The following is a 23,846-nucleotide window of genomic DNA, read 5'->3' as shown; positions in this document are numbered from 1 at the left end:
TTTTGTGCTCAAGTCTCTGGAATGGGACTTGAACCCACGACCTTCTGACTCAGAGGTGAGATGTGCTGCCCACTGAACCACTTCATTCAATATCCGGCTTCTCTTCTTGGGCCTCTTCCAAATATGGGAGAGGGTGAGCAGGTTGAAGGGGCCGAGCGCAGTTTGCTGAGCCGGTTGCTCGGTGGGTTCCTGCGTCACTGGGCCTGGTGGAAAAAATAACTTCTGAGTTCAGGTCCTTTCTGCTGCCACCTCTCCAGGTTAGGGTGAGCCGAGTGCCTGGGTAACGCGGCAGTTTGAGTGACTCAGAAAGATGCAGCGTCAGTGGCTTATGACCCATGTTTGAGCAATTGCAGGTTCTGGCCCTGTAATGTTCAACAACAACTTGCATTTATGTAACATCTGTAACAAAGTAAAACGTCCCAAGGCGCTTCACAGGAGCAATTATCAGATGAAATTTGTCACAAGGAGATATTAGGACAGGTGACCAAAAGCTTGGTCCAACAGGTCGCTTTCAAGGAGCTTCTTGGATGTGGTAGAAGGGGAGGGGAGGGAATTCCAGAGCTCGGGGCCTCGGCAGCTGATCGGCCGCCAATGGTGGGGCGATTAAAATCAGGGGTGTGCAAGAGGCAAGAATTAGAGGAGCGCAGAGATCTCGGAGGGTTGTAGGACTGAAGGAGGTCACAGAGAAAGTGGGTGAGAGGAGGCTCGAGTGGAACATAAACACTGGCACAGACCAGTTGGGCCGAATGGCCTGTTTCTGTGCTGTCGATTCTGTGTAACCCATGGGCGTGGTGGTGTTACACATTGCCAAGTTGTTGAGAATGTGGGTCTGTGTTTTGAGTGGTCTGAAGACCCGTGTCAAGACGATGCATGATCGATCCTTCCGACCAGGCCTCCCCGTGTCCTGCGAGATTACCAGTTGCATTAGGTTTCCCTCCAGCTGATTCTGCGTGTTAGCCTGACGGTCTCATTTAGAAGTGTGATGCTTCTCCTGGTGAACGGACCTGATTCTGGCTGCTCTTTCTGCTTTATATTGCCCCCCCCCGGCCGGCATGTTGATGGTATTGTCCATTCATGCAACAATGATGGGAATGAAATGACTAGAGGGGGTTGATTGAGAGATTTTCCATTGTTACTGGTACATTACCCATCTGATGAGTTCATTTCTTCATCGAATAGCATCAATCCAGCACAGAAGGAGGCCATTTGGCCCATCGCACCTGTGCTGGCTCTTTGAAAGACCTATCCAGTTAGTCCCGCTCCTCCCACTCTTTCCCCGTAGCTCTGTAAATTTTTTCCCTTCAAGTACTTGTCCAATTCCTTTTTGAAAGCCACGATTGAACCTGCCTCCACCACCCCCTCAAGGAGTGCATTCCAGATCACAGTTACTTGCTGTGTAAAGTTTTTCCTCCATGTAGCTTTTGGTTCCTTTGCCAATCGCTTTAAATCCATGTCCTTTGGTTCTTGACCCTTCCAGCAATGGGAACAGTTTCTCTCTGTCCACTCTGTCTAGCCCCTTAATGATTTTGAAATGACGGGTAATCTCCTCTCATCCTTCTCTGCTCCAAGGAGAACAACCCGAGCTTCTCCAGTCTATCCACGTAACTGAAGTCCCTCATCCCTGGAATCATTCTAATAAATCTTTTCTGCACCCTCTCTAAGACCTTCACATCCTTCCTTAAGTGCGGTGCCCAGAACTGGAGACAATACTCCAGCTGTGGCCGAACCAGTGTTTTATAAAGGTTCATCAGAAATATGCGTTCATATAATCTGTCCATTGCACATTACACCTTCAAACGTTTAAACTCTGGGATCTTTGTTCTCTCTCCTTTTCCTCCCCCCCCCCCCCCCCCCCCCCGGCCCTTGGAAGATCTATCCAATTACCCCCACTCCCCTGCTCTTTCCCCATAGCCCTGCAAATTTTCCCCCTTCAAGTATTTATCCATTTTCCTTCTTGGGTGTTTTTTTTGTGCTGGTGGTTTCCTGTGGCTTTATTCCAGAACTGCATTTTAATATTGGTGCTGTCCAATTTTCGAAAGCTTCACTCAAAACCGGCAGTGTGTAACTTCCTTCTGCAGAATTTCCAGTTTCGACAGATGAAGAAAATCCGTATCTTCAACTCCCTGGCTGAGATGCCGAAGGATAGGGTCAGTCTCCTGGTCACTTCCAATATTTACGGGCTGACCTTTATGGGAGGCCAGGACGGCCTGAAGATTATCAATACTCAGAACATTGTCATGGCTGACATGGAAGAGGGGAGTATCAATGAAATAGGTGGGTGTATTTAGCATCTTAATCCCAGCATGACGTGATAACTAGTGAAGAGTGTGACTCTTCTCCCTCTGGCCATTCAACCAATCTTCTCTCAGACCCACCCATTCCTGTGTCCTTGGACAATATGAAGCATGTTGGCTGGTGAACAGGGCAGTGGAGGAACTGCAGTTAGTGAAAATGGGGGCAAAAACAGTCCAGGATCGCTGCTTCTCATCAGCGTGTGCACTGTTGAGATGTGCGGATACCTGGTGAAAGACTGGGTCGGGCATCAGTTGTGATGGCTTATGCAGTCGAATAGCTGACTCGTGTGCCCCCCCCCAATACCTCGGCTGATTAAGATGCCAAGCCCCACAGACCAGAATAGCCCTCGGGCTTGGTCCCTGCTCCGTGGCGGGTTGGTTGATCGTTGCGGGAGCTACAGTTGGTCCCGGTGCCTTGGGTATGGTTGACCAGGGCTCCTGTTTCCAAACGCTGTCCAGCAACTCCTGCTGTAAGTGTGTGGATGTCATAGACAAGGCTGGGCCTGAATTCAATGTCCCAGACAATCAGATAAACTGGTAACGCACCATGTCCAAGTTCACAGGGGAAGAATGGGTCACTTCGAGTTACTGGAGAGTTCGCAGGAGCCATGAACCGTACCCCACAGGTTTTCATACTGGGACCTTTGTTCGGGGGTGGGGGGGGGGATGGAGAGATCCCTGAGGTCATCCAGCTCCTGTGTCTTTGACTTGCTTTTATTTCCTGTTGTTGAAAACCAATAATTTTTTAAACAATATTTCCTTCAGTGATGATGATGTTTCCCTTTGGCTAGCTGACTTTATCTTTCAGAAGTCAGGAACAGGAGTTCCCACTGGGCATGTCGGTATTCTCAGGAGGTGTGTCCCCCCACCCCCTCTCCCCGGACAAGGATTGCCTTCTGAAATGAGGGAGGGGGAGTAAATTGATGAAAATTGATGGGGGGGGGGCAGAAGAAAGAGAGAACACCCATTCCCTGAGTGGACTCACACCTAAAGAACGTCTCCAAGTAGTGGCTGTTAGCTGTTTTCAGGAGAGTGGTAGACGGAGCAAATCTCGAGAGGGGGATGTGACCAGTGGTGTTCCCCGGGGATCTGTATTGGGGCCTTACCATTTCACCATATATTTATTAGTGACTTGGATGAAGGTTTAGAGAGTTGTACATCTAGTTGCAGATGACACTTAAATTAAGAGGCCCAGTGAGTTGTGTGGAAGGGAGCAGGAAGTTACAAAGGGACAGACTGAGTGAGTGGGCAAAACTATGGCAGGTGGAGTTCAATCTGGGGAAGTGTGAGGTCACCCACTTTGCATCTGAGAAAGACAAATCGGAATATTTCCTGAATGATGAGAGACTCAAAAGCTTTGGAGGACCAAAAGGATTTCGGTGTCCATGTACACATCACTCAAAACTGGTGCACAGGTACAGAAAGCAAACAAATGCTAATGGGATGTTGGCCTTTATCTCAAGGGGACTGGAATAAAACGGTGGGAGGGAGGGGGGAGTTATACTTCAGTTGTATAGAGCTGTGGTCAGACCCCATTTGGAGTTCTGCGTTCAGTTCTGGGCACTGAACCACAGGAAAGACATACTGGTCTTGGAGAGGTTCACAGCGCAGATTCACCAGAATGATACCGGGGCTAAAAGGGTTAAATTATGAGGACAGGCTCCATAGACATGGCCTGTGGTCCCTTGGGTTGAGGGTTATCTAATCGAGGTGTTTAAAATGATAAAAGGATTCAGTCAGGTCGACACAGAGCAAGTTCCTCGAGTGAGGGAATCGTGGGACGTGGGCGTCGCTGGCAAGGCCAGCATTTATTGCCCATCCCTAATTGCCAAATAAAATTAGAGCGAGCCCATTTAGGAGTGAAACACTGGGTCAGTTGAACCTTTTCAGGATTGAGATGGACAGATTTTTGTTGGGGATTTGGGACCAAGGTGGGTAAATGGAGTCGAGGTGCCAATCAGCCATGATCTAAAAATGGTGCAACAGGCTCAAGGGGCTGAATGGCCTTCTCGTGTTCCTATGTTGAAGAGCCCGTATAATGTGCGAAATTGTCTGGCGGGGAGGGTCAATGTAAACCCGGGATTGTGTTTGGTGTAAATCATCGAGAGCAGAAACAGATATCGTCACCAGTATGAAAACGTAGATTGGGTTTTGGACTGACCGTTCTCGGGCTTTCTCTCAATTTACCCCTTCCTTAAAAGGGGGTGGAGTTGGCGGAATTCCCTTTCCTCAGAGACTGCAAGTTCTGTTGACAAATGACGACCGTGCTGTATTCCAGTGTGACCCTGTGTGTTGAGGGGTAGCTTGTCCCTGTTTGGGCCCAGTTGGGGGAATGCTGCGCCCCCCAGTCGGTGTCTTGTCTGCACGTAACCTGGCGCTCTCATTTCGTTCCAGTCGAAGTTGCGTCCATCATGTCGGTTTTCATGAAGCTCCCAGTGCACCACGTTGCCCTCAGCTGTGATGATCTCACCCTGTCCGTCAGCATGGCGTCGGCCGAGTATGGGCTGGTCATTGCCTTCTTTGATGTCAGAGCGTTTCTCAACAAGGTGAGTGCTGATTCCCTCCACGTGTAGTCTACCTGTGCTACTGTCACCCGCTCGGTATATAAACTCTCTAAGTGGAGTCCATCCCCCCTCCCCAGCAAAAGGGAGCGGAGTGGTTATGTTTACTGGTCTAGTAACAGCATAGAATCATACAGCACAGACTGAGGCCGTTCGACCCCTCGTGCCTGTGCCGGCTCTTTGAAAGAGCTATCTCGTTCCCCCACCCACTCCTTCCCCACAGCCCAGAATCTTTGAATCCGAAGGCTTGGGCTCATTAATCCAGAGAACGTGAGTTCAAATCCCACCAGTTTGAGAATTTGAATTCCGTTTTTTTTTTTAAAAATCTGAAAATAAAAAGTGCTGGTCTCAGCGAACGTGACCAAGAAGCTGTCAGATTGTTGTAAAAACCCAACTGGTTCGATAATGTCCCTTTTAGGGAAGGAAACCTGCCGTCCTTACTCAGTCTGGGCCTATATGTGACTCCAGTCCCACACTAAATGTGGTTAACTGTTGACTGCCTCTGAAATGGGCCGAGCCGGCCCCTCGACTCGATCAAACCGCTAGCAGCGCTTCGAGAAGGCGGCGGCCCACCACCACCTGCGGGCAGCGAGGGATGGGCAATAAATGCCAGCCTTGTCAGTGGCGTTCATGTTAAATATCCCAGGGCCCCGTCCGTAGAATGAAGTACGTTCAAGTGCGGTCCCTGTTGTTGTTGTTGTGTGGATGAACATGGCCCTCCTGTTATGCACAGCGAGGCCAGTTGATCTATATTTTATTCTGGGGGTCGCTGAGAGAACGGTGTTGGCCAGATCAGCTGGAGAACTTCCACTGTTGTTCAATCGGTCTCAGGGGCCCTTCGGCATCCACCTTGACCAATGGCACGGGCACAATGTTGAACCACCTCCGACAGTGCCGCGCTCCCTCGTCACTGCACTGGAGCGTCGGCCTCGGTTAAGTTCTCGAGCGGGGCTGGAACCCGCGACCTTCTCACTCAAAGGGCGCGCGTGCTACCAACTGAGCCAACGACTCTCTTTCCCCCAAAAAGCCCCGGATGCTGTGGGGGGGGGTGGGGGGAGAGAGGTCAGTGGAAAATTTCAAAACTGAGATTGCTGGGTTTTTGTTCAGCAAAGGTATTAAGGGTTACAGAACCAGGACGGGTCGATGGAGTCAAGATAAAGATCAGCCGTGATCTAATTGAATGGTGGAACAGGCTTGAGGGGCTGAATGGCTCCGTTTGACAAATGCAATATCTTCCTGCCTCTGGTTTTAACGAGGTTAAATATATAATTTTTCTTGTGGTTTATCCCCGCTTTGCATTTCTCCTGATTTCATTTACATTCGACATCCAGGCCTTGTGTACACAGAATGAAGGGGTGGGTTATTAAACGGGGCCTGTTAATGGTCATTGAATTGCACTAACTCGTTGATTTGATGACTGGTTATAATTTAAAATTATCATCCTTGTTTTCAAATCCCTCCATGGCCTCACCCCCTCCCTATCTCTCTGTGACCTCCTCCAGCCCGACAACCCCTCCGAGATCTCGGCGCTCCTCCAATTCTGGCCTCTTGCACATCCCCGATTTTAATCGCTCCACAATTGGCGGCCGTGCCTTCAGCTGCCCGGGCCCTAAACTCTGGAATTCCCTCCCTAAACCTCCCTCTCTCTCTCTCCCCTCCTTGAAGATGCTTCTTAAAACCTACCTCTTTGACCGAGCTGTCCTAATATCCCCTTATGTGGCTTGGTGTCAAATTCTGTTTGATAATCGCTCCTGTGAAGCGCCTTGGGACGTCTTTCTTTAACCATGTTAAAGGTGCTGTATAAATGCAATTTGTTGCAGCTGAGACAGCAGAAGCGACCGTTTGCGTACTACAAGCCCCCGTCGGAGACGCACTGTACGGTGATGGATTTGAAATGGAATCCTGTGTTGGCTCCCATCTTGGCTCTGTGCCAGTCCGACGGCAGCGTCACCATATTGGAGGTCACCGATGTCATCAAGGAGCACGCCAGCCTTCCGCGCGCAGCTGGCATCACTTCATGTAGGTATCGCTTTTGTTACACGCGCCCCCTTCAAAGGCAGTCCTCGCCCTGGCACGATTGTGTAATTTGTACACCGCGACTCATGGCATCAGTGCTACCCGTAGGGTAGGGGGGGGCGGGCGGGCAGCGGGGGAGGGGTGAGGGTGGAGGGAATGTGATCCGTCCCTCCAAGATTCAAGTGGTTTTTTTTCTCCCTCAATCCATAGTGTGCTGGAGTCCGAAGGGGAAGCAGCTGGCCGCGGGCCGGCAGAACGGCACGGTGGTTCAGTACTCGCCGGTAAGTCCCCTGTGCGTTTTAGCATCCTTGTGTTCAGATCCTTCCGTGGCCTCGGCCCATTCCCCCCCCCCGCCTCTCTCTCACCTCCTCCAGCCCTATGACCCGCCGAGATCTCTGCGCTCCTCCAATTCTGGCCTCCTGCACGTCCCCGATTTCCATCGCTCCACCGTTGGCGGCCGTGCCTTCAGCTGCCTGGACCCTAAGCTCTGGAATTCCCTCCCTAAACCTCTCCGCCTCTCCTTTTAAGATGCTACGTACAATCTAACTCTGACCGAGCTTTTGGTCATCCTGTCCTAATATCTTCTCATGTGGCTCGGTGTTTGTCTGATTGCGGTCTTGTGAAGTGTGTCGGGATGGATTTTTTTACCATGTTAAAGGCGCTATATAAATGCAAGTTGTTGTTCCCCCTTCCCTTTTGCCCATCTCCTTATATGGTACCTGCCGCTCTTCAATGGGAATGCTTGGCTGCTCTCTCTGGCTGCCATCGGCCCTGTTCTGATCGGCTGAAAGCTGGCCCCGATTGGGTGGTGAGCCTCTGCTTGAAGGCCCCGAGGTGGAGCTCCCTGCTACGGCCTCGCCCTCCGTCAGGTAATCGTCCGCCTGGCTGACGGACCTGGCGTCCCAAGGGACAGGCCGTCCCAAGAGCTGAACTCCTGGGATCCCATCTGAGAATCGAGAAGTCGTCCTCTTTTGTATCTTAAAAGCACTAAGAGCTATTCTTTTCCTCCAGGTATTACAAGAAAAGAAGGTTATCCCGTGTCCCCCCTTCTACAATTCGGACAATCCAGTTAAAGGTAGGAAATATGGAATCATAGAATCGAGCACTCTTCGGCCCATCCTGCCTGTGCTGGCTCTTTGAAAGAGCTATCCAGTTAGTCCCACTCCCCCTGCTCTTTCCCCATAGACCCGCAGATTTATCCTTTTCAAGTATTTATCCAATTTCCTTTTGAAAGTTACTATTGAATCTGCTTCCACCGCCCTTTCAGGCAGCGCATTCCAGATCAGAACAACTCGCTGCGTAAAAAAAATGTCCTCATCTCCCCCCCCCCCCCCCCCCACCCCCTTGTTCTTCTGGCTGTCACCGTAAATCTGTGTCCTCTGGTTACCGACCCTTCTGCCACTGGAAACAGTTTCTCCTTATTTACTCTATCAAAACCCTTCATGATTTTGAACACCTCGATTAAATCTCCCTTTAACCTTCTCTGCTCTAAGGAGAACAATCCCAGCTTCTCCAGTCTCTCCACATAACTGAAGTCCCTCATCCCTGGGACCATTCTAGTAAATCTCCTCTGCACCCTCTCCAAGGCCTTGACAGCCTTCCTAAAGTGCGGTGCCCAGAATTGGACGCAATAATCCAGCTGAGACCTAACCAGTGTTTTATAAAGGTTTAGCATATCTTCCTTGCTTTTGTTCTCCATGCCTCTGTTTATAAGACCATAAGAGATGGGAGCAGGAGTAGCCCATTCAGCCCGTCGAGCCTGCTCCGCCACTCAATGAGATCATGGCTGATCTGATTTTTGCCTCAACTCCACTTTCCCGCCTTTTCCCCAAATCCTTTGACTCCCTCGCTGATCAAAAATTTGTCTAACTCAGCCTTGAATGTATTCAGTGACTCAGCCTCCACAGCTTTTTTTGGGGTAAAAGCCCTGGATCCCATATGCTTTTTTAACTGCCTTATCAACTTTTCCTGCCCCCTTCAAAGGTTTCTGTACATGGATCCCCAGGTCTCTCCTGTGCCTGCGCCACTTCAAAATTGCACCATTTAGTTTATACTGCCTCTCCTCATCCTTCCAAAATGCATCCTTGTTAATGGCTTTTAATGCACAGCGTTAACACTGTGACAGAATGCTGCAATAAAGAATGTACAGACTCTGGTGACCTCTGGTGGCAGAAATGAGTTGTACAGTACTGCAGTTTCTTAACTTTTTAATTTGTTCTATACCTTTTTACTTTTGTGTTTTGAATCTCTGGAGGATCTTGGTTTTGGGGCCGGTGACTTGATTCAAAGAGTTGAAGGATTCATCCAAAGTGATGCTGTGCAGTGACTTCAGGAACAGGAGCAGGCCATTCAGCCCCTTGAGCCTGTTCTGCCGTTCAGTTAGATCATGGCTGACCTGTACCTCAACTCCATTTACCCGCCATATCCCTCGATACCCTTACCCATCAAAAATCTATCGATCTCAGTCTTGAAAGCTCCATTTGACCCCCAGCATCCGCGGTCTTTTGGGGAAAGAGAGTTCCAGATTTCCACTCCCCTTTGTGTGAAAAAGTGCTTCCTGATTTCACTCCTGAACGGCCTGGCTCTAATTTTAAGATTGTGTCCCCTTGTTCTGGATTCCCCCACCAGAGGAAATAGTTTCTCTGTATCTACCCGATTGAATCCTTTTAATATTTCAACCACCTCGATCAGATCACCCCTCAATCTTTTAAACTCAGGGGAATATGAACAAAGTTTATGCAACCTCTCCTCATAATTTAACCACCTAGGACTTTGTCCTTAAGTAATTCTACGCTAGAGACGCTATATAAATGCAAGTTATATTTTATAAAGAGGCCACATGTTAGTGGGCGGTAGAGTGGAACAATTCAAATGATGTTGGCCCTGAGATGTGAAGTCGATTGTTCTGTGGGAGGCGTGTGTGTGTGTGTATGGACAGCGATTCCCACTGCCATCTCCATGTGAAGCCCACAGAATGTTTCTTTTGCGTTTTATTGTATAATTGCACCTTTGGAAAAGCACAAAATAAAATACCTGTTCAATGTAAAGTGGGAAGAGCCCGGAGTGAGGCCAGTGTCTTCTCCGCTTTTGCAGGATTGCCGTACTGAAATGTTAACGTTTGAAGCTCAGATTTGCGAGGTTGGGATGAGATGGAGCCTCCCCTCTCTCCCAATGTATAGTGCAGCCGTCATCATTCTTCACGTACTGGTCCGTGAAAAGTTTTTGAGCACGAGGTCATTGTGAAGTCCCTTTATTCTTCAGACGGCGATGTACGTACGAAGCCTCCTAAAGCAAGGAGAGGAAATACGAAAGACAGAACTTGCATTTATATAGCGCCTTTTATAACCCGAGGAGCATCCCAAAGAGCTTCAAAGCCAGTGACGTGTGGTTGCTGTTGTGCTGTACGCGATGTAAAACGGGTGGGACATTCGAAGGTTAAATCCGAGTCAATGGAGGTTTTCTGGCGGTGCTCGGCCGATTGCGTGCCCTTGCCCGTAACACTAGGCCTGTGTTCTGTGGTCATTGCACCCCCCCACCCCACTGATCACTGTTCCGGTGTACACGTACCAAATAGTGATTTAACAAAAAAAGGATGCTTTTAAATAAAATGCCGCACACGCTTACTCGGGGACGCTGCCGTCTCGCTTTGCACGAGCTGGTTTGTCGTGGTGGTTCTGAGCGCTGAATTAACACCCCCCACCGTCAGCGTTTGTAGACGCTTGTTTCTTAACTTGTGACTTTTCCTTCGGCAGTGCTGGACGTCTGCTGGATCAGCACCTACGTCTTTGCTGTGGTGTTTGCGGCGGCGGATGGAACACTGGAGACCCCTCCCGAGCTGGTGGTCATCTCCCTGGCGGTAGGTGGTCACCCTGTCTTTGGGCCCGGCTTGCATTTCCGCGACAATGGGCGCGCTATCGTTTGTCTAACGCACGAGTCGCGTGTGTTTAACTGTGTTAAAGGCTCTATAAAAATGCAGGTGGTTGTTTGTTGTAAGACTGAGTCAAAAATTTAAACCTTTGAACAGCCAACCTTGAGTTTTCTTTATGCCCACGAAAGTTTTGTACTGCAGATTTAAACAGGGGAGTCCAGGCCAATATTTATGCCTCAATCAAATCACTTTTTAAAAAAAAAAAATTATCTGGTCATTATCACATTTCTGTTTGTGGGATCTTGCTGTGCGCACATTGGCTGCTGCGTTTCCGACATTACAACAGTGACTACACTTCAAAAAGTGTTTCATCGACTGTGAAGCGCTTTGGGCCGTGCTGAAAGGCGCTATATAAATGCATGTCGTCCTTTCTTAATGACGTAGTCGGATAGACCCATGTGCTGTTTAATATGCTCTTGTGACAGAGGCGACATTTATGGCTCGTTCCCACTCACCCTGAGAAGGTGATGGTGGGCCTCCTGCCTCGGAGCAATTGTTTGCACCACCGAGTGGCTTTGTTGGCTGCTTTAGAAGGTATAAAGGGCCAACCATTTAGTGTCAGACTGGGTAGAGATGGCAGACTCCCTGTCCCAAAGAACAGTGAACCCAAGCGGAGCATAAACACAGGCACAGACCAATTGGGCCAAAAGGCCCGTTTCTTTGCTGTAAATTCGATGTAATTTGGTTGCATATGGGTTTCTGAGCTGATAGAGACAAGACTGGGGTGTGACATGTTATCATCTTCCCTCCCTCACCACCCCAACCAAATATCAATAATTAAAACTAGAAAATACTGATCTGGTGGCAGAAAATGCAACTCATATAAGAAAAGTCTCCCCTCCGCGCTGTGCAAAACAGTCCACAAATAACTCTCGTTCGAGCGCTCTCCAGGGCAGCAGGCAACAGGAGAGGGGGGTTTCGGAGTTTTGTGGGGGTGGTGGGTGGAAGCATGGTTTGAAAGGAAGGGTCTTTAGGAGGCGTCGACGGCAGCGCAAGAGGTTGAGAGATGGAATTGCCGAGAGGGAGCCGGAGAGGGCGAGGGGCGTAGTGACCAAGGGAGTGTTGGTGACGGTGGAGTGGGGAAGTGAGAAGCTGGCCGGGCTCCACAGCGACGGGTGAGGCCATGAAGGGATTTGGAAGTGACCCTAGTCCGTTACCCGGGGCGCGGGGTAATGGTTGAGTTTGGCAAGGAACAGGGACGTTAAATTACAGTAGACTTTTTCTTTTTAAAATTGACCAAACATCACCGTTCCGTCATTGTGAAATGCCTCTTGAAAATGAATATTATCAATATCTGACAATGTCATATCTGCGGTTTAATGTGGAAATAGTTACAAAATCTTTTCACACGAGAAGGAATTAAAATGTATCTGTTAATTTTCTTTTCAAGAAAAAGGATGAGAAGCGTGAGGACCGATTCCTGAATTTTAACGACCTGTGTTTTGGAGTGTCCACAGAGAGAAAGCATCATTACTACCTCCACTACGTTGAGAACTGGTGCGTTGAGAGTACAGCTTTCACATGCCGCTTGTATGTTCTAATAAATGGCACAAGTGATCAGGTCCAACGCATCTTGCAGCTGGGGTTTGCTCACCCACAAACCTGGGGGCACAACTTGTGCACGAGTGTGAGGAGACTGTCAGCGCCAACATAGGACTCGTGGGCACGGTTTTACCGTGAGTTAACGCAAGAGTCTGATTGTGTTTTCTTTTAAATCGCTCCTTTTTTTTTTTCTGCTTCCAACCCATAAACGCAGCCTCCTTCCTGCAGAAGGACTGAACGGGTATAAACTGGTTTGTGAAGCAAGGCTGGTCAAAGCAATAAGTAGCTGTGGTGTTACAGACCAGGAAGGAAGTTGGCACCGACTAATTGTCTTGGTGCCCTTGAGGTCGGGGTGGGGGTGTTGGGTGATGAGAAGCAGAGAGGGTTCTCGCTCTTAATTTACTTCTCCAGTCTCCCCTGGCTGGAGGAGTACATGGGTGGATGCGGAATGACTCCAGGGTCAGCCGTGATTCCTCACATGGATGAATAGCCCGCCAAGCCGCATTGTCTCGGCTGGTGAAAAATAGCCACTCGGGTGAGGTACCGGAGGGCGGCGGGGGCCCGTGGATTTGTGCCACCCTAGTGGGGAGTCGACGCGTTCAGGAGAGAAGGTTGGCTGGGGTGGGGGGTGGGAGAAAACTGGAAGGAAGATGAAGAGGAGGAGAAGAAAGCCTGTCCTGAAATGCCACCCATGAGATTGGCTAACTCCGCCCGGTCCAGAGATCAAACCTGGCACCTTCTAAACAGCCGTGGCTCAGTGGGCAGCAGTCTCCCCTCTGAGTCAGAAGGTCGTGGGTTCAAGTCCCACTCTGGAGACTTGAGCACAAAATCTAGGCAGACACTCCAGTGCAGTACTGAGGGAGTGCTGCACTGTCGGAGGTGCCGTCTTTTGGATGAGACGTTAAACCGAGGCCGCCTGCCCCCTCAGGTGGATGTAAAAAATCCCTCGGCATATTCAAAGAGCAGGGGAGTTCTCCCGGTGATCTGGTCAATATTTATTTCTCAACCAGCATTACTAAAACAGATTATCTGCACATTTATCTCATTACTGTTTGTGGGAGCTTGCTGTGTGCAAGTTGACTGCTGCGATCCGTAAACTACAACAGTGACTATACTTCAAACAGTACTTAAATGGCTGTAAAGTGCTTTGGGACATCCTGAGGCAATGAAAGGTGCTGTATAAATGCAAGTCTTCAACCAGCTGGGCCATTGAAACGGAATATTTAGCAGCTCTCGTGTAAAATCCAATTGTGCGTTTGACTAACTTATGGTGTTGTTGCATGTGAATTATCCAGTCTGCCTCGTTAAAAACTAATTCACAGAGAAGGTACTGTGTGTGTTGTGTTCGTCTCATCCGCGATCAAAGTTGCAAAGCAAGTTACTGAGCTGTTGTGAACAGATTAGTCAAGTTTAGCATACCCGTGCGTGCGTAAAGTAACTCATTTAAAAACAGCTGTTGATTAAAATGTTGGCTTGTACTGAAGTATTTGCGGAATAGATAACCATTAAACCTGATGGTTTAGGAACGTCTGGTTATGAGATTCAGGTAGACTGCTGTATCCAATTCGTGCTGTATTATTTACAGGGACCTTTTGCTGGCCTCTTCGGCAGCGTCCATCGAAGTCAGCATCGTTGCTCGGCAACAAGACAAGGTAACGACACCAGTTGTCTTCAAAAGTAATTATTAAAATGGAGATCATCAGTATAATAGCCGTCAATGGGGCTGGAAATAAGCACTCCTGGATTAAGTCCCGACTATTTGAAATGCTGTGATGTTGCTGCCATTTGATCGCGGGGTACAGATGCACAAACCTTTAGACGTAGTAACTCAGGTTAACAAGGCCATGAAAAAGGCAAACCAAGCACTGGGGTTCATTTCTGGAGGGATAGAATTGAAAAACAAAGAAGTTACATTAAACTTGTACAGAACCTTGGGTAGACCACACTTGGAGCACTGTTCACAGTTCTGGTCTCCATATTATAAAGAGCATTTAGTGGCACTGGAGAAGGTGCAAAAAAAAAATCTACAAGGACGATACCAGAACTGAGAGGTAATAAACTATCGGGAAAGACTGAACAGGCTGGGGCTCTTTTCTCCAGAAAAGAGAAGGCTGAGGGGTGACCAGATAGAGGTCTTCACAATTATGATGGGCTTTGACAGGGTAGACATAGATAAGATGTTTCCACTTGTGGGGAGACCAGAACTAGGGATGTAACTATAAGATAATCCAGTAAGGAATTCAGGAGAAACCTCTTCACTCGAGAGTGGTGAGAATGTGGAACTCGCTGCCACATGGAGTAGTTGAGGTGAATAGCACAGATGCATTTAAAGTGGAGCTAGATAAACACATGAGGGAGAAAGGAATAGAAGGATATGCTGGTACGGTTAGATGAAGTAGGGAGGGAGAAGGCTCGTGTGGAGCATGGGTTAGTTGGGCTGAATGGCCTGTTGCTGTGTTTTAACATTATTAAGTTCCACGAGCAATCTTTGCTTTCCCATCGCACGTTCAGGTAAACTGGGAGTTGTGGGTCCTGGAGGATGCAGCTCGAGCAGAACTTCCTGTGACTGAGAACAGTGATGACACCATGCCAGTTGGGGTTGATGTCGACTTCACCAATCAGCTGCCATTAAAGATAGGTGAGTGTTTTATATTTCATTTATAAATTTGATTGAAGTATGTATCTATCTCGACAATGGAACCTTGTATCCAGAGTATACTTCAGTCATGTCACATCGCAAGTCTCACACGTCCAAAGAATCTCGCATCCGTAGGATTGGATTTGTCCTGCTTTTTGTGGACAGGACATACCTGGGCAATTTTCCACATTGTTGGGTAGATGCCAGTGTTGTAGCTGCACTGGAACAGTTTGGCTAGAGGCGCAGCTAGTTCTGGAGCACAAGTCGTCAGCACTACAGCCGGGATGTTGTCGGGGCCTTTGCTGTATCCAGTGCACTCAGCCGTTTCTTGATATCACGTGGAGTGAATCGAATTGGCTGAAGACTGGCTTCTGTGATGGTGGGGATATCTGGAGGAGGCTGAGATGGATCATCCACTCGGCACTTCTGGCTGAAGATGGTTGCAGACGCTTCAGCCTTGTCTTTTGCACTCACATGCTGGACTCCGCCATCATTGAGGATGGGGTTGTTTACAGAGCCTCCTCCTCCCGTTAGTTGTTCAACTGTCCACCACCATTCACGACTGGATGTGGCAGGACGGCAGAGCTTTGATCTGATCCGTTGATTGTGGAATCGCTTAGCTCTGTCTATAGCATGTTGCTTCCGCTGTTTAGCATGCATGTAGTCCTGTGTTGTAGCTTCACCAGGTTGGCACCTCATTTTTAGGTATGCCAGGTGCTGCTCCTGGCATGCTCTTTCACACTCCTCATTGAACCAGGGTTGATCCCCTGGCTTTGTTGGTAATGGTAGAGTGAGGAATATGCCGGGCCATGAGGTTATAGATTGTGCTGGAATACAATTCTGCTGCTGCTGATGGCCCACAGCGCCTCATGGATGCCCAGTTTTTAGCTGTTAGATCTGTTCTGAATCTATCCCATTTAGCACGGTGATAGTGCCACACAACACGTTGGATGGTGACCTCAGTGCGAAGATGGGACTTCATCTCCACAAGGACTGTGCGGTGGTCACTCCTACCAATACTGCCATGGACAGATGCATCTGCGACAGGTAGATTGGTGAGGACGAGGTCAAGTAGGTTTTTCCCCTTGTATTGGTTCGCTCACCACCTGCCGCAGGCCCAGTCTGGCAGCTATGTCCTTCAGGACTCGGCCAGCTCGGTCAGTCGTGGTGCTACCGAGCCACTCTTGGTGATGAACATTGAAGTCCCCCACCCAGAGTACATTCTGTGCCCTTGCTACCTTCAGTGCTTCCTCCAAGTGGTGCTCAACCTGGAGGAGGACTGATTCATCAGCTATGGGAGGTCGGTAGGTGGTGATCAACAGGAGGTTTCCTTGCCCATGTTTGACCTGATGCCATGAGATTTCATGGGGTCCGGAGTCAATGTTGAGGACTCCCAGAGCCACTCCCTCCTGACTGTATATCACTGTACCGCCACCTCTGGTGGGTCTGTCCTGCCGGTGGGACAGGACATCGCCAGGGATGGTGATGGAAGAGTCTGGGACATTGGCTAAAAGGTATGATTCTGTGAGTATGGCTATGTCACGCTGTTGCTTGACTAGTCTGTGGGACAGCTCTCCCAATTTTGGCACAAGTCCCCAGATGTTAGTGAGGACTTTGCAGGGTCGACTGGGCTTGGTTTGCCTTTGTCGTTGTCTGATGCTGGGTGGTCCGTCCGGTTTTATTCTTATTGTGACTTTTTGTCGCGAGATTTTACAACTGAGTGGCTTGCTCGGCCATTTCAGCGGGCGATTAAGAACCAACCACAATGTTGCCGCTGACTATCTCAGGCCTGTCCAGCAGCTAATCGCACCTTGTTAAAGTGTCATTAAGTCTTTAAGGCAGCCGACGTCAGTCACCCCCCCCCCCCCCCCCCCCCCGTGACCTACTTCGAAGATGATAGACCAGCGGGGAAACTGACCAGACCACTCTGTACTTCAGCCCAGATTGATCAATCACTTGCTCATCGCAGACCACTTTGCCTCTCAGCATTCTTTTGTAAGACGTGCAGTCGCCGATTTGACGAGACGACAGACTCCCACAAAGAATGGCCCGACTCTACACTCGCTCGATTCAATGTTGAACATAGAATCTGCCGGGAGCAAGTTCTCATCTCGATCCTGTTTGGAGATAGCAAGTGTTTGACACAAACCTATTGTTAATGGAGGCAAGAGCAGTGGAGAGACGGAGGATGAGGATTCCATCCGTGCACTATCTACAGTACTGTCAGCCGCGGCTCAGCGGGCAGCACCCTCGCCTCGGAGTCAGAAGATCTTGGATTGAAGTCCCGCTCCAGAGACTTGAGCCCGTAGTCTGGACTGACACTCCCAGTGCAGTACTGAGGGAGTGCTGTACTGTCGGAGGTGCTGTCTTTTGGATGAGACATTAAACTGAGGCCCTGTCTGCCCCCTTGGGTGGACGTAAAAGATCCAACGGCATTATTCAAAGAACAGCAGGGGAGTTCTTACCGGTGTCCTGGACGTGTATTTTTCCCTCCAACATCACTAAAACAGATTATCTGATCGTTATTACATTGTGGGATCTTGCTTTGTGCAAATAGGCTGCTGCGTTTCCTACATTACAACTGTGACTACAATTCAAAAGTACTTAATTGGCTGTAAAGTGCTTTGGGAAGTCCTGAGGTGGTGAAAGGCGCTTTATAAATGCAAGTTTGTTTTTTATTTGTGTGTGTCGGGTACAAGGAGCCAGCTCTATACAGTTTATCAAACAGATTGAGTATAGAGTTACAATCGTATGCTTTATTTCCCAATAAACTCTGCAGGAAACAAACATTTAAAGTGGCTAGTCAAATTCTGAAACACAGTTGATATTTTAACATATGAAGTTCATCATAATATGAATGAAAAATAGCCGGTCCCTGTTGACGACCCAGAGAGAGAATTTAATTGAACGGTTTCATGGGTGACAGATGATGATAATTTGCTGCTTACGAGCACGCCCGTTATAAGCGGTGACGACCGTACAACGTGTTAAAATTCCGACAGGAAGTTTCTCTTTTACCGCCCCCCTCCCCCCAGATAGGCCTGTGTTTCTGTCTGAGACTCGAATTGGGAACTTGGTTCTGAAATGTAACGTTTTAGTAGAATATTTGATGGCCTTTTAAACTAGTTGGTTTTAGAAAATTAAGTAACAACTGCAGAATATTATTGAGGGCTGGCTCTGAGCTTATAGCAGATCCTGGACTCTTCACAGGGTACATTGAGGGGCAATGAGCGTGTGCCAGCCACGGAACCTTTTAGTACCCTCACTCTTGCAACAACAGTAAATAGACTGTGTACACCACCTCGTTTAGCCATCTTGCCTGCGCAGTCTTTTATTGTTGCAAAGGCCTGTTAAGAACACTCTGCTATCCTGGTGATAAGGAAGAAAGACTTCTTTTTATATAGAGCGTCTTTCACAACCCCAGGTCGTCCCAACGTGCTTCACAGCCGATGAGGTACTTTTTGAAGTGTTGTCACTGTTGTAATGGAAAACACAGTCAATTTGCACGCAGCAAGGTCCCACAACCAGCAGTGAGATAAATGACCAGCTCATCTGTTTTTCAGTGATGTTGGTTGAGGGATAAATTTTGGCAAGGACACCAGGGAAAACCCCCCTGCTACTCTTCGAAATAGTGGCTGTGGGATCTTGTAGGTACCACCTGAGAGTGTAGACGGGGCCCCGGTTTAACATCTCATCCGACAACAGTGCAGCACTCCCTCAGTACTGCACTGGAGTGTCAGCCTAGATTTTGTGCTCAAGTCTGTGGATTGGGACTTGAACCCATTGCCCTCTGACTCAGAGATGAGAGTGTTACCCACTGAACCACGGCTGACTCACGTAGTGGAGGTGAGGTAATAGATGAAATATTGCACGTAGTAGTGAATTCCCTCAAATAGCTGCTCATAATGTGAGAGGATACAGAACATGTCAGCGTGTGATGCCCCATGTATTGTTCTCCCACTAAACCACAAGTATGTGTGTCCCCTTAAAGCTGCAAGGTGTCTATTCCACTGTGTTCCCGAAATGAACGCTGGGTCAGTTACAAGGTCAGACTGGGAGCCCTTCTGTTTTTGTTAACAAGTCGAATTCCCTTGGTGTTGAACAAAGAAAATCGAGACTGAGTGTCGCCTTCAGGTGAAGGGCTAAAGGGCAGGAGATAATTGGAACAAACCGTGCAGATGTAGCTCAGTCCCCATTTTAAAGTCATTCATTCTTCCTTGTGTTTATATTTTTCCATTGTAAATTCCTACGTCCACATTTATAATGGGAACTGCCGATGTAAACTTGTGACTGTAATTACACCCTCCAGTCAGTGGTGGGAATAATATGACACCGAGGAGTGAAAGAAATGTGATTGTTATAGGAAATAAGGGTTACTTGAAGGGCATGTGGGATCAGTAGATATAAATGTGGTCAAATTTAACACTTTTAGAACATTGGAAAAAAATTGCTACCACTGTGTGCAGGAGCCCAAGTGTGCCTAGAATGCACACACCAACTGTGATACCCCTTCACATGCATGGTCTAACCTCGGTGGTGGGCAAATTATTGGAATCAATTCTGACATAGTATAAACCGTCATTTAGAAAGGCATCGATTAATTAAGGACAGTCAACATGGATTTGTTGATGGAAGGTCGTGTCTAACTAACGTGATTGAATTTTTTAAGCAGATAACAAGGGTAACGCGTTTGATGTAGTGTACGTGGATTTTAGTAAGGCTTTTGACGAGGTCCCACATGGCAGACTGGTCAAAAAAGTAAAAGCCCATGGGATCCAAGGGAAAGTGACAAGTTAGATTCAAAATTGGCTCAGTGGCAGGAAGGAAAGGGTAATGGTTGATGGGTGTTATTGCGATTGGAAGGCTGTTTCCAGGGGGGTCCCGCAGGGCTCAGTTCTAGGTCCCTTGCTTTTTGTGGTATATATTAATGATTTGGACTTGAACGTGGGGGGCTTGATCAAGAAGTTTGCAGATGATACAAAAATTGGCAGTGTGGTGGATAGTGAGGAGGAAGGCTGTAGACTGCAGGAAGATATCAATGGACTGGTCAGGTGGGCAGAAAAGTGGCAAATGGAATTCAATCCAGAGAAGTGTGAGGTAATACATTTGGGGAGGGCAAACTTGGCAAGGGAGTACACAATAAATGGGAGGATATTGAGAGGTGTAGAGAAAGTGAGGGACCTTGGAGTGCATGGACACAGATCCCCGAAGATAGCAGGACAGGTAGATAAGGTGGTTTAAAAAGGCATACAGGATACTTTCCTTTATTAGCCAAGGCATGGAATATAAGAGCAGGGAGTTTATGCTAGAACTGTATAAAATATTGGTTAGGCCACAGCTTGAGTACTGCGTACAGTTCTGGTCACCGCATTGTAGGAAAGATGTGATTGCACTAGAGGGGGTACAGAGGAGATTTACGAGGATGTTGCCAGGGCTGGAGAATTTTACCTAGGAGAAAAGATTGGATAGGCTGAGGTTTCATTTTGGAACAAAGGAGGCTGAGGGGAGATTTAATTGAGGTATACAAAATTATGACAGGACTAGATAGAGTGGATAGGGAGGACCTATTTCCCTTAGCAGAGGGGTCAGTGACCAGGGGGCATGGATTTGAAGTGATTGGTAGAAAGATTATAGGGGAGCTGAGGAGAAAGGGTGGTGGGGGTCTGGAACTCACTGCCTGAAAGGGTGGTCGAGGCAGAAACCCTCAACTAATTTAAAAAGTACTTGGATGTGCACTTGAAGTGCCGTAACCTACAGGGCTACGGACCAAGTGCTGGAAAATGGGATGAAGCTGGAGAGCTTTTTTTTTGGCGGGCAAGGACACGATTGGCTGAATGGCCTCCTTCTGTGCCGTAACTTTCAATGATTGTATGATATTTGATAATTACATAATATCAGTTCACTTAGTTCCAAATGAAGACGACATCGAATTGATCTAATTCTTTGCTTATTAAAAATCTTCAGTATGGTTATGTTTTTTGCCATCCTTAAATAAAATTCTTTTGCAGGGGATGATAAGACTTTCGCACCTGCCCCTATCCTGTTGCTGCTCTCAACAGATGGAGTTCTTAGTCCATTCCACATGATCAACTCTATCCCTGGAGTGAAGACAATATTAACCCCACCAAAATGCCCACGTCTTGAAGGAGAGAGGGAGCCGAAAGCAGGTATATAACTTACACCGACTGAGAGCAGAAGAAATACACAGAATTTTAATCACGGATGGGGGCCAATTGGCCCATTTGCGCATATGCCGGCTCTGTCAAAGATCTATTCACTTAGTCTCATTCCCTTTCAAAGCTATCATAGATTTTGCTTCCACCTCTGTTTCTAATGGGCTCAAGCCCCACTCCAGAGACTTGAGCACATAGTCCAGGCTGACACTCTCAGTGCAGTACCGAGGGAGTGCTGCACGGTTGGAGGTGCCGTCTTTCGGATGAGATGTTAAACCGATGCCCCATCTGCCTCCGGGTAGAAGGAAAAGATCCCACGGCCACTATTTTGAACAAGAGCAGGGGAGATCTCCCGGTGCCCTGGCCAATATTTATCCCTCAACCTGGCTTCACTTTTTAAAAAAAAATAAACAAATCTGGTGATTATCTCATTGCTGTTTGTGGGATCTTGCTGTGCACCAATTGGCTGCTGCGTTTCCCACATTCCAGCAGTGACTGCACTTCAGAAGTACTTCATTCGTTGTGAAGCGCTGGAGGACAGACGAGGCCTCGGTTTAACATCTCTTTCGAAAGATGGCTCCTCTGTCAGTGCAGCACTCCCTCAGTACTGGACTGGGAGTGTTGACCTGGATTATGTGCTCAAGTCTCTGGAGAGGGGCTCGAACCCACGACCTTCTGACTCGGCAGCGAGAGTGTGCCGCCACTTCCGCAAAAGGATGCCGTGGTGTTAATGGCAACTTTTTATTTTCCTTTTGAGGAGCTGGATGGAAGGATTTCTGATGTGACTATCGATATGCATGATATTGCTGTTCCACTTTACCCACTGACAGACAAATTTGCTTAATAATTGAAATCCAACCCAATGCTCTATCGCTCATCAAAGATGTTGGGGCGATCCTATGGAAGCTTAAAAAGATTCCAGCAGCTAAATTAATTAACAGATTGTTTTTGTTCATTATCTTGGGGTATGAATACCGACAGCTTACCTAAATATCAAGGTTAGTGTGGACCTTCTCACAGAAGTAGGGAGTTTGGAGCCGCCGATCAGAGCAATCTAAATTACGGAGGCTGGAAGATTGAGTACGAGGGGTAGAAAAGACCTGAAAATGTAACATTGGTGACACGCAAATTTTTTCCACCCTTCTTTGGCTTTAAAAGAGATAAGTCTAGTAAAGAAAGAACTTGCATTTATATAGTGCTGTTGGGGAGGGTTTAAACTAAAGTGGCAGGGGGGTGGGAACCGATGCAGGAAGTCAGTGGGAAGTAAAGTGGTGACAGAAACAAAAGGCAGTAAGGGAGAGTGTACAAAACATGACCGGACAGATGGTCTGAGAAAGCAGGGCAAAGACCAAGGGAAGTCTAGACTAAACTGCATTTATTTCAATGCAAGAAGTCTGATGGGCAAGGTAGATGAACTCAGGGCATGGATGGGTACATGGGACTGGGATGTTATAGCTATTACTGAAACATGGCTAAGGGAGGGGCAGGACTGGCAGCTCAATGTTCCAGGGTACAGATGCTATAGGAAAGATAGAGCAGGAGGTAAGAGAGGAGGGGGAGTTGCGTTCTTGATTAGGGAGAACATCACGGCAGTCGTGAGAGGATATATCTGAGGGTTCGCCCACTGAGTCTATATGGGTAGAACTGAAAAATAAGAAGGGAGAGATCACTTTGATAGGATTGTACAGACCCCCAAATAGTCAACGGGAAATTGAGGAGCAAATATGTAAGGAGATTACAGACAGCTGCAAGAAAAATAGGGTGGTAATAGTAGGGGACTTTAACTTTCCCAACATTGACTGAGACAGCCATAGCATTAGGGGCTTGGATGGAGAGAAATTTGTTGAGTGTATTCAGGAGGAATTTCTCATTCAGTATGTGGATGGCCCGACTAGAGAGGGGGCAAAACTTGACCTCCTCTTGGGAAATAAGGAAGGGCAGGTGACAGAAGTGTTAGTGAGGGATCACTTTGGGAACAGTGATCATAATTCCATTAATTTTAAGATAGCTATGGAGAATGATAGGTCTGGCCCAAAAGTTAAAATTCTAAATTGGGGAAAGACCAATTTTGATGGTGTTAGACAGGAACTTTCAGAAGTTGATTGGGAGAGTCTGTTGGCAGGCAAAGGGACGTCTGGAAAGTGGGAGGCCTTCAAAAGTCTGTTAACCAGGGTTCAGGGTAAGCACATTCCTTATAAAGTGAAGGGCAAGGCTGGGAGAAGTAGGGAACCTTGGATGACTCGGGAGATTGAGGCCCTAGTCAGAAAGAAGGAGGCATATGACATGCATAGGCAGCTGGGATCAAGTGGATCCCTTGAAGAGTATAGTGATTGCCAGAGTAGAGTTAAGAGAGAAATCAGGAGGGCAAAAAGGGGACGAGATTGTTTTGGCAGATAAGGCAAAGGTGAATCCAAAGAGCTTCTACAAATACATAAAGGGCAAAAGAGTAACTAGGGAGAGAGTAGGGCCTCTTAAGGATCAAGGTCATCTTTGTGCGGAACCACAAGAGATGGGTGAGATCCTGAATGATTATTTCACATCGGTATTTACGGTTGAGAAAGGCATGGATGTTAGGGAACTTGGGGAAATAAATAGTGATGTCTTGAGTGTACATATTACAGAGAGGGAGGTGCTGGAAGTCTTAACACGCATCAAGGTAGATAAATCTCCGGGACCTGATGAAATGTATCCCAG

General features: G+C 47.9%; 1 protein-coding gene across 2 annotated transcripts in view; it reads left to right on the top strand.

The window, feature by feature from the left end:
* nup214 (nucleoporin 214) overlaps nt 1–23,846 on the top strand; it is a 126,655-nt gene that overhangs the window by 1,799 nt on the left and 101,010 nt on the right. For both annotated transcript variants that reach the window (XM_067969930.1, XM_067969929.1), the window contains exons 2-11: nt 2,079–2,274; nt 4,689–4,840; nt 6,676–6,874; nt 7,082–7,152; nt 7,883–7,946; nt 10,624–10,727; nt 12,190–12,296; nt 13,927–13,993; nt 14,853–14,979; nt 20,988–21,146. In XM_067969930.1, coding sequence (XP_067826031.1) covers nt 2,079–2,274; nt 4,689–4,840; nt 6,676–6,874; nt 7,082–7,152; nt 7,883–7,946; nt 10,624–10,727; nt 12,190–12,296; nt 13,927–13,993; nt 14,853–14,979; nt 20,988–21,146 — 1,246 coding nt within the window. The remainder of the gene's footprint in view (nt 1–2,078; nt 2,275–4,688; nt 4,841–6,675; nt 6,875–7,081; nt 7,153–7,882; nt 7,947–10,623; nt 10,728–12,189; nt 12,297–13,926; nt 13,994–14,852; nt 14,980–20,987; nt 21,147–23,846) is intronic.

The sequence above is a fragment of the Heptranchias perlo genome, chromosome 31, assembly GCF_035084215.1.
Source record: "Heptranchias perlo isolate sHepPer1 chromosome 31, sHepPer1.hap1, whole genome shotgun sequence".
In the NCBI taxonomy this organism is placed as follows: Eukaryota; Metazoa; Chordata; class Chondrichthyes; order Hexanchiformes; family Hexanchidae; genus Heptranchias; species Heptranchias perlo.
The sequence above is the reverse complement of the archived record's forward strand: the minus strand, read 5'-3'. Positions and strand labels throughout refer to the sequence as shown.